This window comes from Tursiops truncatus, chromosome 5 (genome assembly GCF_011762595.2).
Source record: "Tursiops truncatus isolate mTurTru1 chromosome 5, mTurTru1.mat.Y, whole genome shotgun sequence".
Taxonomy (NCBI): domain Eukaryota; kingdom Metazoa; phylum Chordata; class Mammalia; order Artiodactyla; family Delphinidae; genus Tursiops; species Tursiops truncatus.
In genome coordinates, this window is record NC_047038.1 from 99,358,132 (window position 1) to 99,379,210 (window position 21,079).

Consider the following 21,079-nt stretch of genomic DNA (forward strand, 5'->3'; position numbering starts at 1 on the left):
CCTTTACCAGTCTCAATATCCATTTGGATGATCACCAAAAGATAAAAATCTCAGCAAAGTGCTGCATATGTTGCTTACAATCCTGCTTAATTACTTTGAATCTGTAATTAAAAATTCAAAACAAAAATAAAAATCCAGAATCCATAGAAATACAAATCATAGCAAATGATATTTATGTCCAGTTTAGGATTTAGCATACATTTCACTCTGATTAGACTGGCTAGTTTTTAAAAAGGTAGACTAATTTAAAAGCTATTACACTTGCAGCTCCATTTACATAAAATAGTCTCTTTTTCTATGTCTACTTGGTACATCCTCCATTGTATCTGTTCAGATATGAACTTAACTCCCTTTGTTCCTTTTCATATCCAATCAGAAATATATCTACAACCTATTGAGAATCAACAGTATAACAAAATGGACATTAGGATAGCTAGGCTCCATAATTTTTTACTATAGGAGAGTGTTATTGAAACTTCAAAAATAATTTCTGTAGAAAGGACTTAATAAGCCTAAGAATAAATAACTAATTTATTGAACATTTAAATAAAGCAAGACAGAGTCAGTTTCAAATATACTAAGCACTATAACTAACTGTTAAGCTAAGCTGATTGTTAACATTTCCTAACTAGGGACTTGTTATTAGGATTTTTTTTCAGTCTGAGAATTTAAGTACATTATTTAATAAAAGCTAATAAGCCTCACTGAGCTTTTCTTACATGACTGGGTTTAGAGAATTCCTCTGCATGGGTTTGCTGTCCTTCCTCTTTCTGTTCTTTGCTCTTCCTCCCTTCCTTGGGCTGCTGTCCTGATTTATGGAGCTTACTTCTTTCTCCTTCTGGAATCAGCTTCCACATTCCAGCTGCACTACACTATTTCATTCTGTCTGTGATTTAAGTTAGGGTTGTATGGCTTGAAGCTTATTTAATAATCTCTCAGGAAACATTGACATTAAGGGGAAAAAAATAGCTTTCTGAACTTTCCCCCAGGAATCAAAACACATTTGTTCTTTTCAGTGCTTTTATTAAAAAAATTAAAATTTAATATTCAGTTTCATTTGCACTAGCCACATTTCAAGTGTTCAATAGCCACATGTAGCTAGTGGCTACCATATTAGACAGTGCAGATATAGAACATTTCCATCATTCCAGAAAGTTTTATTGGAAAACATTGTTTTAGATAATGTATATTTCTTTCTTTGCTCCTTTTACAATCGTTATAAATTACTTTTGTAATCAAAATAACAACGAAGTTATTTACACATTGGAGGATGCTTCCTTGCTCTCAAAATAAATTTAGACTGAAGGAAATCCATATCATGATTTACTTTAAAAACTATGTATCATTAATGGCCTTCTATCCTGACATCATCTAACTGTTTTTTTAAATGAAGCACTTCTGTGAAATTTCTCATTCCAACCATCTAAAATACCAAATTGTTCAGTTATTCACCATGTTCTTTACTTCAGTCTCATTGAGAACACCTATTCAACCAGAAGTGGGGGAAAAAATTACTTATTTAGCAATTAATATTTGGCTGCATTCTTTTATGCACTGAGGAATGGTCTATGGGTAGGGAAAATGGTAGGAGAGTCATGTTTTGGATATTTTAGGAGGTTTGTCAAACATCACATACAAATATGAGAGGTTACAATATTGGAAGCCCATGGGCCAGGCTGCAGATATCTATCCATCTGTCTATCCATCTGTCTGTCTATCTATCCCTATCTATATCTCCTTATTTATTTTGGTCTGCACAGATCTGGGCCACCTGGGGGTTGACGTTTTAAAAATTAATTTCCTTCATATAAAATCTGGAAGGTTTTTAATAATATGGATTTTTCTTCTCTTAAAATATCAGATCTCACAATACTGAATCTATATTTTTGCAGGGCAGTTCAGTGGAGTCTGAGAAGCAGCCTCTTCCTTTAGAAGAAGCATGTGCTTTGTGCTTTCTGACACATGATAGCCCCCAACCCTCCCTACTGGCTACTGCAGCCTAGGCTGCTGGTATATTGAGGTCATTGGCCCAAGCTAAAGGCATTTGAGTTTGAGTCTGCTCCCTATGTGAGGAGCAATCAGAACATATTCTAGTTAAATGTGAAATTGCCCAAGGAACTAAATGATTTGACACAACAGAAATCAGGCAGTAAAAATTGTGCCCTGTCTCAATTTGTATTAATCAATATTTCACCACCACTTTCTATCAGTGTCTTGATGGGGTTTATTGGCATTTATCGGAGTGGCTCACTGCTGCTGTACTACAGAGTATGTGCACACTAAAAGATATGTTAGATCTTAATGCACAAAAAAGTGTTGAGTTAATTGTCAAAACTATCCTTGATAATATGACACACAATAAAGCAACTTTAATTTCCATGGATCAGTTTCTCATGCAATTGTGCACTTTATTGGAAAACATTAATCAAAGAAGTCATGCAATCTTAACAGGACTGCTGATTAGATGTTTGTGGAGCTATGTGACTCTTCTAAGACACATGCGTGTCGATAAGAGAGTGAGACAAATATTTGTATGTGCTTGCTAAGATGCTTCTGAAAAACAGTTTTAAAAGGAGGCAAAGTTGTTTTGTGCAACCTATGTCAGTGAAATCTGCTGAGTCCTCCAAAGCAATTACAGCACTCATCTGTTTTCCTGTGTATTTGTTTTTGTGATTGTTGTTTTAAGCCACTCCTACTCTTCTAGAGTTACAGCTCCTTGGTACATAGTTCATTCTTCACTGGTGCAAATATATTAAGAAACATGGAACCTGTTGCAGAAAACACATGTGTGAACAAGGAATATTTCTCCAAGGTAAAAAATGTACAAAAATATTTTAAGTGGAACTGTGTAGAACATCTTGGATATTTCCAGTTCTGTGTATTTTTGTTTACTGGTAATTGAAAAGCCCAAGCTTCTTTGTTTTCTCAATAATTTCTCTTCTACTGTGGGCATAATTCTACACTAGCCAGAAGATCAATTTCAGATTAGGCTGAGTAAAAATGTCTTACATATGCAACACTATCAGGGTGTGGGCAAACCCTCATAGACTGAAACCTCAATGCTTTTGACAAGAAGACTTAACTAATATTTTGGAGAGTATTTTTTGATTAGCTTACTCTTTTTTATACTTCACAGAAATTTCAAGTGAAGCAGTATGATCATCCTCATTTCAGAAATGAAGAGACTGATGCATACAAGGAAAGTAATGTGTGCTAAGCCCCAGCACAAGATATTGGAGGAAGGGCTTCGGTTTCCAGTTTCAGTCTTTTGTTTTCCTAGTTCGATGGGCTCTGCTGCCCCCTCTAAAAATGAACAAGGGGAAGAGAGATTGGCTGAAAACTGCGAGAAGGAATGGCTCTGAATTAAGAGTTTCTGGGAGGAATACTGAGGAAACAGACCCCGCAGCTTTGTTGACTGACTCCGCAATCCTGTTTTGCTCTGATGCTTTAACTCAGCCTGGCGGGCTCCAGCCATTAGCAGAGGGCATCGCCAGGAGGAGACTGGTGCGAGCATTTCGGAGGCACGCGCGCATCGTGGCACGAGTAGGTTGGGTCATGACCAAAGAGCGAAGGATCCAAAAGTCAGCTAACTGGACAGATCAAGATTTAGATTTGTCTTGTTTTGTTTTGTTTTTGTGACCCTTTGTTTTCCCTTTCTTATTCTAGCTTTTACCCGAGCAGCAGCGTACACCACCCGGGCTGCCGGCTTTTGAATCTGAATGCGCACTACCCAACTTGTAAACTGTCAACAGACACCAGTTCAGGAAATTGCAACCAATTGATCGTGGGCAAACAGGATCTGAACTCGCTTCTGCTTCCCGTTGGAGCGCAGCGACCGCCCAGTTAGAGTTGCACTGGCGCCCTGCGCTCCAGCCCTGGCGGAGGGTTGGTCTTCCGCGCGCAGTCGTGCGGCGCTTTTCCGTGGTTCTGCGCGGGGTCCAGCCCCCCGCCTCTGCTCCTATAAGAAAAAAGGAGAGCGACTCCTTGTTGCAGTTGTGGGATTTTACCATCTCCGCCAAGTCGCTGGGCTTCTGCCTCCCAGAGCTGCCTCGAGCCAGCTCGAGATCTCCTCTCACCCTCAGCGCCCGCAGCTGGGACTGTCCGCCCCGCCTTCGCCGTAGCCCTCGCCCTGGCCTTGGCCCTGGCCTCTTCTCGGAGGATGTGGTGAGCCCGGCCCTAGTCCGGGGTCTGTCCTCGCCGGGCCGTCTCTCATAGAACTGAGGAGCGGGAGAAGAAGGGAGGGGGTGGTGGAAGGTAGGAGTGGTGCGAACACCCAGAGTATCAAACTTGGGGGTGGCCAGTGGGGGTCAGGGGAGAAGAGAAGCCGTTGCAGGCGGCTGTGGGGTCCCGGGAGGGGGCTCTGGGCAGGGTCCCGCTGCGCGCGTTCCAAGCCCTTCAGGGGGAGAGACCTGGACTCTGTTTCCAGCTCCATCGCACGGAGAATTTCCGCCCAGCCTTCTCCATTGAGGGACCCTTGTCCCCCACCCTCCGCCCCTGTTTCTTTTTCCTCGAGGGAGGAATGCGCCTCCCGCCTCCGGAGCCTCGAATCCCCACACGCTCCTCTGGCCGCGCAGTGCGGGGCGGGACGGTGCCTTGCGCTCTGCTGCGGAGGTGGGCTGCGGCCCCCAGGGGCGCAAACCTCCTAGCGGCTCCGACTGTCAGGAGGACGCTGCGCTCTCCCGCGCGCGCGGCTGCCCAGCACCGTCGGATCGGATGGACTGGGCCTGCCTTTGGGAACCGCCCAGTGCCCTCTCCGGGTCGGCGAGCTAGATAATCATCAAACTGACAGGCGGCACACGTCTGGCTTCCACGTCTCAGCAGAAGCGCGAGGGCCGGGTCAGTAAGTGTAAGTCCTAACTGATTCACCTTCTGGTAATGAGAACACCCCAAAAGAAGCTTTCGGGTCCTTTGAAGAGGGATGGGGGAGGTCCTCATGAGTGTAGGGGCTTTTGTTCCACATTTAGGCCGAAGATGGACATTGTGGGTGAGACCATCCCTGTTTTCTACACTCACTGGACTACTCCTCACCCATTGAAGAGTCTTGACTATTTCCCTGACTCTTCTTAGAGAGAGGTAATTATCTTTCCAGAACAGCAGGTTGTTACTGTTCCTGCCTCTTTAAAAATCAAACACCTGTTTAGCGGGGAAGGTCATACTGCATTCTCCAAAGCTGTTCAAGAATGGACACATTCATGTAAGCATTCGCTGGTTCTGCACCAGAAGGTCTCACTCCCTGGTAGGAGCATATGATGGACAAAAAGGAGGCAAAAGGAAAAGCTTTAAGGCTTTTGGAAATAGGGACACATCGTGTAAACTCAGTGACACGAAATACACAGTGCTGTTTTCAAAGGTCAGAGGCTCATATAGACAGAAGAGGTACATTCCCAATCGCCTTGGTGAGTATTTTCAACTTTCTGCTTATCAGGCAAATGGTCATGTCTTAATGCAACATTCTTGGATGTCCACACCCCTTCTCTCCAGGACTAATACATATAGGGCATATGGCATATTTTCTGGGATTCTTCCCTGAGAAAAATTCCGGGAAAGTTTTGTGATTGTAAAGGTATTAAGTTTTTACTAAGGCCAACCTGTGACAGTAAGAATACTGTTGCAAAAAAACCCCCACAAATTTAAATATGGAGTCAAAGCATAAACTTGTTTCCCACTTAGATAATTTGAAGTTCTTTGACTTTCTGGGGGAAAAAAGTCCTGAAGCCATTTTCCTATCTACGAAGAAATAGTTCTATAACTGAATAATGATTCACTCGTTCAAGAAAACTACCACTCACAGTTCTCCTTGAATGTCTTGAACAGTGTGATGCCTCATTTTTACCTTATTTCATGGAAACATTTTTCCCCTTTTCTATTCATCTTTGAATTGTGCTTTTGAGTTTTGACTCTGGCGACTCCCTCTGTGTACTTTCTTATCCTCTTCCACTTTTCCAGAAGTGCAGTCATAAAATTATACATTCTCTGGGTAACACTCTGACCTGGTTGAAGGCCAGTCGTGTGCTTGAGAACAGCTATTAGAATCCACATGCTAATACCCTGTAGATCAATTATCATTCCTGTAGAGAAGCTTTAAAGAAGTGAATAAAGAAAATGAGACTGAAAAGAAAAAGCAAAATAAGTTAATAAATCAAATATGCTCCTAATAACCTTCAGTCTTGGGCTTGCTCCCAATTTAGTTTGCTGCAAACTCCGACCTTCTGTAGTCTCATTAGTTCTGTTAAAGACTTGTCAGGATTGACTGTGCTCTGTAGAGTCTCATTCTTAGTCTAAGGGAAATGAAAGGGCCCATCAAATAAAACACTCCAAGATTTGAATGGTTAGTTTCCACTTTCTCTAATCACTAAAGAAAGGAGGCAAGTGCAAAAGGCGGCCTGGACTCTAGAACATTCTATTTGAAATGTATGCAGAGAGAATGAGAATATATCAGTAAAGAAAATGCATGAGTATGTGAAAATCTCTATCATCTTTGTGATAAGCAACTATTAGTGTGTGTGTGTGTGTGTGTGTGTGTGTGTGTGTGTGTGTGTGTGTGTTTAGCCCTTGGAGAGAGAAAGTTTCCTTGTGGTATGTACTGACTAACAATTTTTAATGTTCTAATCAGAGATTATACCTTGGAACAACTTTCTTGTAGAGGTGGTTACCTGATTAAGAACAAGAAAATAAGCACAGAGATGTCATATCAGAGCAAGAATCCTATACAAGCAATTATCTTCAGTAAAGGAAAGGGTCAAAATTGTTACTTTGTACTTTGCTGACCTCAATTATTCAGTAAAATTGTGCTTTCCTTATTTGCTAAGATTTAAACAATGGATGGAAACAGTCCAGACTGTGTCCTAAAAGACACAGCTGTGGTGAGGAGGCTGAAGGAAAACAACTGTGATGTGTCATGTGCTCCTTGCAGGATTAGAAGTGAGCACAGGTTGTCGAGATAAGTGAATAGGGAGGGCAGAGAGGCATGAGAAAGGCTGATGTGTTGCTGGAATTGGAAGTAGTTTGGTATGACAGACATACTGTGGAGTTGGGGTTTTCTTGTGTATGTCAGTGTTATCAGCCTGTACATGCAGCAACTGTAGTGGGAGAGCAAATTAATGAAATATATATGCAGGGGAAGCTCAGCAGATCATGCAAAACAGAACCTATTCAAGAATGCAAACGAGAAGGAATTTAATGCAGAAAATTGGTTACACGAGTGATGGAAGCCAAGCAGAGGATGTTGAGGCCACACAGAGATTAGCAAGAACAAAGAATCATTACTACCTCCAGATAGAGGGACACAGGGAAAAAGCAGTATGACTGAATCCAGGGACCTTGTGCCTCCACTGGAAACAAAATCACTGCAGACCATTCCCATGGGAGCCAGCCATAGAGGGATGGCTAAGGCACTGGTAAGAGGAGAGAGGGAGGGAGAAGAGTACAGTGGCTTCTGGATTCTCCCTTCCTCCTGCCTCCTAGTTACCTGCCAGTGCCTCCTGTTGGCCAAGCGCAGCCAGCATCCCAATGTCCTGGGTGCCTGGAAATATGGTCTGCAAGAATCAGCCCTCCAGCATCAGGGGAAGAATGGAGCTGAGCAAACAGGCTCAGCCAGACATTGTCTGTGGCATGAATAAATATGACTCAGCTACCAATGTAGGTAGATGTGATTATGATTAATAAAAAACAACTTCATTTCAAAGAGGTTCTGAATTAATGGTGGCAGCCTTTTTTCATTATGAGCATATTCAAATAGTACTACCATTATGATGTTGGGCTCCGGATGTTTTTATAGACTTGAGAAGGTAACTTTATATTAGAAACTGATTAGTATTATTTGGAGATGTTGGGGAAATGAAATGATCACATCTGAATTTCAGAAAAAAACACTTTAATGTCAGAGTATGCTCTATTCAGTAAATGTAAGAGCTTTAGAGTAGGGGCACTATCCTGTTGTTTTTTTCCCCCAGCACAAATCCTAATTCCTGACAGTGGGTTTTAAATACTTGCTGAATGCACATTTGAATAAGTATAAGCATCATGAGAGTGGAGCCACGTATGGCATTTAGTAGGTGCTTAATTATATTAGTTAAGTGAATGAATGAGGAAAGAAATGAAGGAAGGAAGGAAGGAAGGATAGGGAAAAGGGAGATAAGTTAGACAACTATTAGAGTTATTACAGTAAGAAATCAAGAAGTACAAAATTAATGTGGTAGAAATAAGAGGACCATTGGGAGAGATATTTAAGAGTAGTCTGAGGGGTCTCTTAAACATGTGGGCTAAAGGAGATGAAAAAGCCTGTGTAGTTACCTGCTTCTTAACTTTACGTGGCTTAATTAATGAGGATAGTATTGACCTAAGTAGGACACACAGAAGGATTCTGAGGTTGGGGTGGGTCACTAGAGAAGAAAGGTGTTAAAACTTTTGTATTCAGGGATTAGAGAGAGATGAAATTCAGATTGGACATATTTTCATTACAGTTTCTATGTAGGATTCTGCTGTATGTCAGGTAGGAAATTTATTTCAGATCATAAAAAAAGCTGCTATTTTTAACGCTAATCCCTACATTAGAAAAATTGGCTACGAAACAATCTGCTCAGTTTATCTTAACTATTTTATACTCCTAAAGTCCAAGCACCAGGCCAAGGATTTTAATATTTGTCTCTTTTCTTGAAATTAGTTGCTATATCTATAAATTGAAAACAGTCAGGATATTGAAGCAAACTTTATCTACCTTAAAATTAATTCGATGAATTTATAGCAGTTATAAAATTAATTGATAATGTTTGTAATATCCATCTCACTTAAAATGGATTGAATCAATTTGGTCGCATTCACAAAGGAATTGTGTCTATACTATAGACATTACATTTTGCCTTCATAATATACATTTCAGGGATCTGATTTAATTCATCCATATTTGTGAATAGACCTATTAAGGGTCCACTTTATTGAAATGTTCTACTATATGCAAATTTAGGGATCAGAGGACAGGTACTTTGAGCCCCAAGCAAAATGAAACCAATCCATTTGTGATATACCTTGCACCCTTGAGTTTTCCTCGTTCCATATTTGTTCATTTTTTAAATTGTAGATTCTTGTGCTAGTTGATGAAAATGGGCCCATTAGGTGCAGAGGCTGATGAGAACCAGACAGTGGAAGAAATGAAAGTGGAGCAGTTCGGTCCAGGGCACACCACTCCTAGAGGGGAGCTGGCTCCTAACTCTGAGCCAGAGCTTATAGACAGCACGAAGCTGATTGAGGTACAGATCGTCCTTATATTGGCCTATTGCACCATCATCTTGCTTGGAGTGATTGGCAATTCCTTGGTGATCCATGTGGTGATCAAATTCAAGAGCATGCATACAATAACCAACTTTTTTATTGCTAATCTGGCTGTGGCGGATCTTCTGGTGAACACCCTGTGCTTGCCATTTACACTTACTTACACCTTAATGGGGGAGTGGAAAATGGGTCCTGTCCTATGCCACTTGGTGCCTTATGCCCAGGGCCTGGTGGTACAAGTGTCCACCATCACCTTGACAGTAATTGCCCTAGACCGGCATCGTTGCATTGTCTACCACCTGGAGAGCAAGATTTCCAAGCGAATCAGCTTCTTGATTATTGGTTTGGCTTGGGACATCAGTGCCCTGCTAGCAAACCCCCTGGCCATCTTCCGGGAGTATTCACTGATTGAGATTATTCCGGACTTTGAGACTGTGGCCTGTACTGAGAAGTGGCCTGGTGAGGAGAAGAGCATCTATGGCACTGTCTGCAGTCTTTCTTCCTTATTAATCCTGTATGTTTTGCCTCTGGACATTATCTCTGTTTCCTATACTCGTATCTGGAGTAAACTTAAGAACCATGTCACCCCTGGAGCTGCTAATGACCACTACCATCAGCGGAGGCAAAAAACCACCAAAATGCTGGTGTGTGTGGTGGTGGTATTTGCAGTCAGCTGGTTGCCGCTCCATGCCTTCCAACTTGCTGTCGACATTGACAACCAAGTCTTGGACCTGAAGGAGTACAAACTTATCTTCACTGTGTTCCACATCATTGCTATGTGCTCCACCGTTGCCAACCCCCTTCTCTATGGCTGGATGAACAGCAACTACAGAAAGGCTTTCCTCTCAGCCTTCTTCTGTGAGCAGAGGTTAGACGCCATTCACTCTGAGGTATCTGTGACATTCAAGGCTAAAAAGAACCTAGAAGCCACAGAGAACAATGGTCCCAGTGATTCTTTCACAGAGGTTACCAATGTCTAAGGCAACTGCCATGTGAAAATATATGGATGAATCTGACCAGAGCTGTAAACCTGGTTGAGTGGGGTGTGCAGGTGCATCCTCATTTCCCATTTTAAGGAAACATCTGAATGGAAACATCTGCAGTGTAATTCATGGAAAACTGGTTGTCAGAGTCTAGTAAACACACTCAAATTCAAAGACAAGGCAACAAAAGTTTGCTTACAGTTGCTTAGATTGTAGGTTGAATTATGAATAAAAGCAGAGAGAAATGGTTTTGACTGTTTCCCAGAGTGAAGGAAACGTGAACAAGTAGTTGGTGTTATCAGCATTGCTAAGAGGTGGTGGGTAAAAAAGTTGACTTTAATATCACATTAGGGCCTAGAATGGGGATGACGTATAATTCACTGCTCCCCCCTCATCTGATGAAAAGGCTGTCAACACCAATTTCCCTAGAAAGCCACAGACTCTTCTTTATTGTATTTTGCCTTTTTGTTATTCTTCCTATGGACTAAAACCACCAGAGAACACTGCAGGTAAATGTTACCAACTATTTGAATGACTTCAAGGAAATAATAGACCAAAATTTTCTATGTAATTAGTGTTTTGGCAAATGATGGGGGGAATCTTTACCACCCAGTTAGCCAATTGTTTTTTAAAACCAAATGCACATTTAACGAAAAGTTTCTTCAACTTAGAATCAAAGGCTGAAATTCTCAGAGAAATGTAAACCATCATTTAACTTCTCATTTCAACTTGTCCCTGCTTCGTATAGTTACTATTTAAATAACAAGTAAGCATGCCACATAATACTTTTAATCATTGTTAATTGTTGTAACTTTTTGAACACATATTATTCCTATGTTGGAGCTGGGTTTGTCTTCACTATAAATTAAATCAGATTAGGAAATAGTTTTGTGGCATTTTGTAACATTTTGCGGTTATTTGTAAGCCGTTTTTGCACAGGTACATACTCTAATGTGTTTACTGCAGTGTTATTATTATTTACTTTTGAAATTCATCTTCCATGGACCCATTCATGATTCATAATGTAATTTCATCAAAATGGAACCCATCTATTAAGAATTATTAAAAACATTACATTCATTCCACTTTAAAAATGTTCAGTTTGGACCAGTTTCAACATACGTTATCCTCCTTTCAAAATAATTAGCTATATTTTTGGATAACTTCTGAATATATACATAATAAAATTTTACCTATAAATAGTGGAACATAGATGCTGTAATACTTTTAATGATTTTGTGAATACAATTTTTATTTCAGTATTATCCAACCAAAGATGCTTAAAACCCTATTACATTCATGAAAAATAATTGAGATATTAAAACAGCTGTACTTCTTTGAATGTTGTTAATGAGGTTTCATTGTAATCATATTTTTTATAAGTATGATTGAATTTGTGAATAGATTCCTTAAATTTTAAGTAAATTCAGCATGACTGTTGCATTTAGTTATAAACATTAACTTTGTGAACAGGAGCAACTTATTTTATGGATACATTTAAAATTCATATTATGGCTCTTACTGAATTATTTTCATGCTAGAAATAAAAGACTGGTCTTGAAGTAGACTGCACTTTTGGAATACTGAAAAAGAATGAAAACCATGAAAGTTAGATTAAGTGTAAGACTGAATAAGAAGTTGACAAATAATGTATATCTGTAACATATAATTGAATAATTCATTTTTCTCTTGGACCTGGCATAACTGTCCCAGAAGAAGTTTTTTGTCTTTTAAATAGCAGTTACTTTGCTTAAGATGCTAATAGATAATTGTGCTCAAAGATTTATTTTTCTTCTTGGAGAATTCTTACACTGTAGGAAATGTTCATGCTACTGTATCACCTGTTGACATAGTAAATTATTAGAATCCAATTAATATTTGTGATCTAATTAATTATGTTAACTTATTAATAAAATGTCTTTTATGTAGTGATTTTGTCTGTTGAAATAAAAAGAATTTAGGAAATTAGAGAAATGTGTGTCAATTTATGTCAGAGTTCCTGTCCAAGATGAGATAGCCTTTGACACAACTAAAGAAAGGGAAATCATGGTGGCTCCTGCACAGTTAGTCTAGTGCTCTCTCCAGTCTGTACATGAACTTGAGTCAATGGACTCATTCCTGTGGTTGCAGATATAAACCATATTCTGACAATGCCTGAATATACCTGTATTTTCAGACCTGACCTTTCTTCTGGATGTCAAACCTCTATCAGCCCACTTGACGTGCCACATAGTTTCTCACCAGCAGATCAAACCCAGTGTGTCTAAGTCAGAACCTGCCATTTTGATCCACACCCCACCCCACCTCCACTTTGTTTTCCTGTATTGCCTGTCCCAGTCATGACACTGCTATTCACCCAGTTCCCAAAAGTATAAGCACTTTGGAATCACTCTTGTCTCTTCTGTCTCTTTATAACACATGTCCAATTAATTCTCACATTTTGTGCTGATTCCTAGATGTTTCTTGAATCAATTCACTTTTCTCCATCCTTGTGCTCCCCACCATAGTTCAGGCTGTGATTATCTCCCTAGACCCCTATATCTCTCAACTGGTTTAATGTAGCAACTTCCTAATTGTTCTTTCTATATCTCATCATTTTCCTATCCAATCCAACTTTGCCCACTAGCCAAGTGATTTTTCAAAAAACTCAAATTTTATCAAATCACTTTTCCCCTCATCATTCTTATGCCAAAATCTTTCTATGACTTGGAAGGATGTACTTATATGTTTTACCCCTTGCAGATTCTCTCTTTTTCCAATCTTTGTTACATATGGAGCATATGAAGGCAGGGGGCCAGGACTGTTTTAATCATTGTGTTATCACAGGTACTTGCAGTTCCTGGCACCAAGTAAGTGCTCAGTAAATATCCATCAAGGAAATTGAATTGATGAGTCAAGTAAATCATTAAAGCAGATTTGAAGATACATCCATAAGGTTGTAAATGATAAGCTACACGATAGGAAACCATCTTTATCATACAACTTGTAGAAAAGTAAGGTTTTAGCTATGCTGGAATCCAGTAAAGGTGCATATTTGTTCAAGATTAGATTGGCTTTATTTTTTGAAGGCCATTAAGGATAGACATTGGCATAGTTGAAGGAGCTCTATAAATAGATTCCACTTATGGCTCACTCAGAATTATCTAGAACCTTGTACAAGGGAAGCATGTAGCAGCCAATGAAGTCTATTAGTCATGATTCAGATAGCTAAGGAGAAGTGATCACAGGTATTTCCAGTAAAAATTCATTTAATACAGGAAATTAAAATCTTGCAAAACCATTGGAGGAATTGGAAAAGTGAAAGGAAAAGCCTCCACTGATATTGAGGAAACAAGGAAGTGCAAAATTGCAGGAAACCACAACGAATACCTACAGCAGCAATGTGGACAATACACAGGAATAAGCATAAATTTATCTGTGAAAATGTTATTGCCTCCTGCTAAAGCCACTCTCCTGCTCATCCCTCCCATAGACTCGGTAATGTCTTTTGTTTCTCTTCTGCTTTCCAAAATTCATGTGAGTATCTCTCACTTGTGAAATATAACTCAAGCCTTGCTGGCAGGGATTTGGGGAAATGTAGTTCTTAGGTTTCCAGACCCTACAATACAGGCAAGAGCTTTGAATGGAGAATATGGTGCTTAATTGCTGTCCAACAATCTGGCAATCTTGAGAACTGCCCAAATGGTGCAATTTCTAGTTGCAACCATATTCTCTCCTTCTCTGTACCTCTGGGTTCTTCAGAGTTGCAGTGATGCAAGTTAACTATGCCTTTTTTCTCTTATCCAGGCCAATGTGTTAAAGATACTCTTTAAAACTGGCCTATTAGTACAGGTGGACTAAGGAGTAAAGTACCAGTAAAGACCATTTTGGAAAGGAGGAAGAAAGATTTATACCAAAACTTTAAAAACAACAATCTAAAAACCACACAAGGATATACATTCTGAGTTAGCTTCCTAGGGTGAGCAAAGGAAATGATGTTTCAGGGAGAAAATAATTTTAAAATTTTCAAGTTCATGAGATAATATTAAATTATAAGGCAACAAAAGAAAAAGAGTTTACTTTTCCTTAAGAAAACAAAGTCTAAAGAAACACAAAAATAGTGGAGAATACAAACATCTTCATGATTATGTCTTATGACATTAAATAAAGGTAGGAGTTTTATTTAACAAAGGGTTACTAAGGGTTGATTTGTGAAGATTTATAAAAGACACCTGTCTGTTAGATCACTGACCTTTTTCTGCCTTGGTACACTGGTCAGATGTCCATATACTTTACAAGTTTTCCTGGGTATGGAAGAGTTTATAGGAAAGACTGTGAGTTATGACATTCACATGTTATCAGTAACTCCAACTCTTTCTTTTTAATTTGTGAATGTGTAAGTGAGTGGAAGTAAACAGAAATGACTAACCCTGAATCTACTCTCCTTTATAAAAAAATCATTACCAAGTTTAAACACTAACAAATTACTTGCAAAACACCACATATGCTACAGGTGTGAGTTGTCACATTAAAATTTAAACATGCTGCATTATCTTCAAAAGAAATAAAGAAAAAGCAATTGAAGATTTTAAGTCCAGAGCAGCAGCCAATTTCAAGGGAGCAGTCTTAAAGGGGTCATGGAACTAAGCGTCAGCATCTGATCAGGGCCTGGACCAAACCAGGAAGCAGAAACTGTGAGATAAGAGGGAAGCAGGAACAAAATAATAGCGGAACCACTGTGGAGAGCAATGTTAAGTGAAGGGTCCTGGACTAAGGTGGAAAATCTTAGATAAGTATCTCCTTATGTAAACTGCGTATACTCATGACAGCAACACTCAATCCTTTTAGTTAAAATTATCTGCAAGCTCTCATAACTCTCTAGAAGAAAACATTTTAATTAGGGTTTTTTTTCTTAATAGCTGGGAGTTCATTCATTCAACACATAATTATGTAAGTTTACTGAACCTTAAAATAGAAAATTCTTGTGATAATTACTTCCTGCTTTTCACCCTATTCGGAATGAGGTGTATGAGAGTGCTCTCTGTGGAGAGAGGGAGACATGGAGGGAAAAGAGCAGACAAAACATTCTAAAGAAAAGGGGCAGAAGACACCCAGTAGTTTCCTGTTTACCAATTTGTACAACAAATTGGTACAATTCACTGGAAGATTCACTGAATTTCTGCATCACTGCTGAAATCCCAGCCAGCCCCAGCACTCAGTCAATCCCCTACCATTTTATATTTTAATTAAAGTAAAATTTACAGTTAAAGGCACAGATTTGGGTACATAATTCCATGCATTTTGGCAAGTGCATACACATATATAACCTCTTACCTCAATCAAGATAGATGATTCTAATCACTTCATAAAGATCCTTCATGTTCATTTCCAATCACCTCCACCGTATTCCAATAGCAAGCCACAGGTTAATTTTGTCTATTCTTCAATTTCATACAAATGGAAGCATAGACTATGTATTGTTTATATCTGGCTTATTTTACATAATATAATGCTTTGGAGATTCATCCATTTGTTGTACATTCATTCATTTTTACTTTACTAGTGGGTCATGTTCAATTTTGTGAGTACACTACAATTTATTTATCCATTCTCCTCTTGATAGACATTTGGGTTATTTCAGGGTTTTGGCTGTTATGACTAAATCTGCTATAAATTTTCTTTCCTAAGTCTTTTTGTGCACATATATTTTTATGTCCCTGAGGAAAATACAAGCAGCAGAATTACTAGGTCATGGAATGTATATATATAGTGAACTTTATATAAGAAACTGCCAAAGCATTTTTCAAATGGGGGTTACACTCTCACTTGAAAAATATGAGAGATCCAGTTGTTCGATACTTTTGCAACATTTGGTGTTGTCAGATGTTTAAATATTTTCCAAGGTAGTGGAAATTCCATCGTGCTTTGGATTTGCATTTATCTGACAATTAATGATGTTGATCAAGCCTATTTATCATTCATATATCTTCTTTGGAAAAGTCTATTCTTTATTCATGTCTACTGTACATTTTAAAAAATTGTATATTTTTGACTTTTATTGAATTGTGGATCCCTATAAATTCTGGATATATACTGAATATAAACTTGATATATTCTCTTAAATACATGTATCACAAATGAATTTTCACAGGAAGTGATAAAAGTTTTTAATTTTGATCAAATTCAATTGATCATTTTTCTTTTAACATTAGTATTTTTTGTGTCCTTTCTGAGAAATATTTGCTTACTCCAACGCCAGAAAGATATTCTGTTTTCCCAGAAGCTTTACAGTTTTAGCTTTCACATCCATGATTCATCTCAATTAATTTTGGGTTTGGATTTATTTATTTTTCATATCTTTAATTGTCCTGGCACCAATCACTAAAAAGACTTTAATGAGAAGCAAGAAAAACTACAATCCTGCAGCCTGTGGAACAAAAACCACATCCACAGAAAGACAAGATGAAAAGGCAGAGGGCTATGTACCAGATGAAGGAACAAGATAAAACCCCAGACAAACAACTAAATGAAGTGGAGTTAGGCAACCTTCCAAAAAAGAATTCAGAATAATGATAGTGAAGATGATCTAGGACCTCGGAAAAAGAATGGAGGCAAAGATCAAGAAGATGCAAGAAATGTTTAACAAAAACTTAGAAGAGTTAAAGAACAAACAAACAAAGATGAACAATACAATAAATGAAATGAAAACTACACCAGAAGGGATCAATAACAGAATAACTGAGGCAGAAAAACGGATAAGGGACCTGGAAGACAAAATGGTTGAATTCACTGCTGCAGAACAGAATAAAAAGAATGAAAAGAAATGAAGACAGCCTAAGAGACTTCTGGGACAACATTAACTGCAATAATATTCACATTATAGGGGTACCAGAAGGAGAAGAGAGAGAGAAAGGTACCGAGAAAATATGTGAAGAGATTATAGTCAAAAACTTCCCTAACATGGGAAAGGAAATAGCCACCCAAGTTCAGAAAGCACAGAGAGTCCCAGGCAGGATAAACCCAAGGAGAAACATGCTGAGACACATAGTAATCAAACTGACAAAAATTAAAGACAAAGAAAAATTATTGAAAGCAGCAAGGGAAAAATGACAAATAACATACAAGGGAAATCTCATAAGGTAACAGCTGATTTCTCAGCAGAAACTCTACAAACCAGAAGGGAGTGGCATGATAAACTTAAAGTGATGAAAGAGAAGAACCTACAGCCAAGATTACTCTACCCAGCAAGGATCTCACTCAGATTTGATGGAGAAATCAAAAGCTTTACAGACAAGCAAAAGCTAAGAGAATTCAGCACCACCAAACCACCTGTACAGCAAATGCTAAAGGAACTTCTCTAAGTGGGAAAAACAAGAGAAGACAAGAACCTCCAAAAACAAACCCAAAACAATTAAGAAAATGGTAATAGGAACATACATATCAATAATTACCTTAAACGTGAATGGATTAAATGCTCCAACCAAAAGACACAGGCTTGCTGAATGGATACAAAAACAAGACCCATCTATATGCTGTATACAAGAGACCCACATCAGGCCTAGGGACACATACAGACTGAAAGTGAGGGGATGGAAAAAGATAGTCTATGCAAATGGAAATTAAAAGAAAGCTGGAGTAGCAATACTCATATCAGATAAAATAGACTTTAAAATAAAGAATGTTACAAGAGACAAAGAAGGCCACTACATAATGATCAAGGGATCAATCCAAGAAGAACATATAACAATTAGAAATATATATGCACCCAACATAGGAGCACCTCAACACATAAGGCAACTTATGCTAACAGCTATAAAAGAGGAGATCGACAGTAACACAATAATAGTGGGGGACTTTATCACCTCACTTACACCAATGGACAGATCATCCAAAATGAAAATAAATAAGGCAACAGAAGCTTTAAATGACACAATAGACCAAATAGATTTAATTGATATTATAGGACATTCCATCCAAAAACAGCAGATTACACTTTCTTCTCAAGTGAGCATGGAACATTCGCCAGGATAGATCACATCTTGGGTCACAAATCAAGCCTCAGTAAATTTAAGAAAATTGAAATCATACCAAGCATCTTTTCTGGCCACAACGTTATGAGATTAGAAATGAATTACAGGGAAAAAACGTAAAAAACACAAACACATGGAGGTTAAACAATACGTTACTAAATAACCAAGAGATCACTGAAGAAATTGTAGAGGAAATAAAAAAATACCTAGAGACAAATGACAATGAAAACACGATGATCCAAAACCTATGGGATGCAGCAAAAACAGTTCTAAGAGGGAAGTTTATAGCTATACAAGCTTACCTCAAGAAAAAAATCTCTCAAAAAACTGCCTAAACGTACACCTAAAGGAACTGGAGAAAGAAGAACAAAAAACCCTCAAATTTAGCAGAAGGAAAGAAATCATAAAGATCAGAGCAGAAATAAATGAAATAGAAACAAAGAAAACAATAGCAAAGACCAATAAAACTAAAAGCTGGTTCTTTGAGAAGGTAAACAAAATTGATAAACCTTTCGCCAGACTCATCAAGAAAAAGTGGGAGAGGACTCAAATCAATAAAATTAGACATGAAAAAGGAGAAGTTACAACAGACACAACAGAAATACAAAGCATCCTAGGAGACTACTACAAGCAACTCTATGCCAATAAAATGGACAACCTGGAAGAAATGGACAAATACTTATAAAGGTATAACTTTCCAAGACTGAAACAGGAAGAAATAGAAAATATGAACAGACCAATCAAAAGTAATGAAATTGAAACTTTGATTAAAAATCTACCAATCAAAAGTCCAGGACTAGACAGATTCACAGGTGAATTCTATCAAACATTTAGAGAAGAGCTAACACCCATCCTTCTCAAACTCTTCCAAAAAATTGCAGAGGAAGGAACACTCCCAAACTCATTCTATGAGGCCACCATCACCCTGAGACAAAAAACACACAAAGATACTACAAAAAAAGAAAATTACAGACCAATATCACTGATGAATAGAGATGCAAAAATCCTCAACAAAATACTAGCAAACAGAATCCAAAAACACATTAAAAGGATCATACACCATGATCAAGTGGGATTTATCCCAGGGATATAAAGATTCTTCAATCTATGCAAATCAATCAATATGATACACCATATTAGCAAACTGAAGAATAAAAACCATATGATCATTTCAATAGATGCAGAAAAAGCTTTTGACAAAATTCAACACCAGTTTATGATAAAAACTCTCCAGATAGTGAGCATAGAGGGAACCTACCTCAACATAATAAAGGTCATATATGACAAACCCACAGCAAACATCATTCTCAATGGTGAAAAACTGAAAGCATTTCCTCTAAGATCAGGAACAAGGCAAGTTGGTCCACTCTCACCACTATTATTCAACATAGTTTTGGAAGTCCTAGCCATGGCAATCAGAGAAGAAAAAGAAATAAATGTAATACAAATTGGAAAAGAAGAAAAAACTGTCACTGTTTGCAGGTGACATGATAGTATACATAGAGAATCATAAAGATGCCACCAGAAAACCACTAGAGGTAATCAATGAATTTGGTAAATTTGCAGGATACAAATTAATGCACAGAAATCTCTTGCATTCCTATGCACTAATGATGAAAAATCAGGAAGAGAAATTAAGGAAACACTCCCACTTACCATTACAACAAAAGAATAAAATACCTAGGAATAAACCTACCTAGGGAGATCTAAGACCTGTATGCAGAAAACTATAAGAAACTGATGAAAGAAATTCAAGATGATACCAACAGGTGGAGAGATATACCATGTTCTTGGATCGGAAGAATCAATATTGTGAAAATAACTATACTACTCAAAGCAATCTACAGATTCAATGCAATCCCTATCAAATAACCAATGACATTTTTTACGGAACTAGAACAAAAAATCTTAACATTTTTATGGAGACACAAAAGACCCTGAATAGCCAAAGCAGTCTTGAGGGAAAAAAACGGAGCTGGAGGAATCAGACTCCCTGACTTCAGACAATAATACAAAGCTACAGTAATCAAGACAATATGGTACTGGCACAAAAACAGAAACATAGATCAGTGGAACAAGACAGAAAGCCCAGAGATAAATCCACGCATCTATGGTCAACTAATCTATGACAAAGGAAGCAAGGATATACAATGGACAAAAAGTCTCTTCAATAAGTGGTGCTGGGAAAACTGGACAGCTACATGTAAAAGAATGAAATTAGAATGCTCCCTAACACCATACACAAAAATAAATCCAAAATGGATTCGCGACCTAAATGTAAGACCGGACACTATAAAACTCTTAGAGGAAAACATAGGAAGAACACTCTTTGACATAAATCACAGCAAGATCTCTTCTGATCCACCTTATAGAGTAATGGAAATAAAAACAAAAATAAACAAATGGGACCTAATGAAACTTCAAAGCTTTTGCAAGGAAAGGAAACCATAAACAAGACGAAAAGACAACCCTCAGAATGGGAGAAAATATTTGCAAATGAAACAACAAAGGATTAATCTCCAAAATATGTAAACAGCTCATGCAGATAAATATTAAAAAAACAACCCAATCCAAAAATGGGCAGAAGACCTAAATAGACATTTCTCCAAAGAAGACATACAGATGGCCAGGAAGCACATGAAAAGCTGCTCAACATCACTAATTATTAGAGAAATGTAAATCAAAACTACAATGAGGTATCACCTCACACCAGTTAGAATGGGCATCATCAGAAAATCTACAAACAACAAATGATGGAGAGGGTGTGAAAAAAAGGGAACTGTCTTGCACTGTTGGTGGGAATGTAAATTGATACAGCCA

General features: G+C 38.2%; 1 protein-coding gene across 1 annotated transcript; it reads left to right on the forward strand.

Moving 5' to 3' along the window:
• Nucleotides 1–3,891: 3,891 nt before the first annotated feature.
• Nucleotides 3,892–12,207, forward strand: LOC101340104 (neuropeptide Y receptor type 2). The gene is made up of 2 exons (XM_073805417.1): nucleotides 3,892–4,846; nucleotides 9,077–12,207. The coding sequence occupies exon 2, from the start codon at nucleotides 9,093–9,095 to the stop codon at nucleotides 10,245–10,247; it is 1,155 nt and encodes a 384-aa protein (XP_073661518.1). The 5' UTR covers nucleotides 3,892–4,846; nucleotides 9,077–9,092; the 3' UTR covers nucleotides 10,248–12,207.
• Nucleotides 12,208–21,079: the final 8,872 nt, after the last annotated feature.

Bases quoted from the DNA above. Each gene is read 5' to 3' on its own strand.
- LOC101340104 (XM_073805417.1), top strand. From the start codon at position 9,093: ATGAAAATGGGCCCATTAGGTGCAGAGGCTGATGAGAACCAGACAGTG.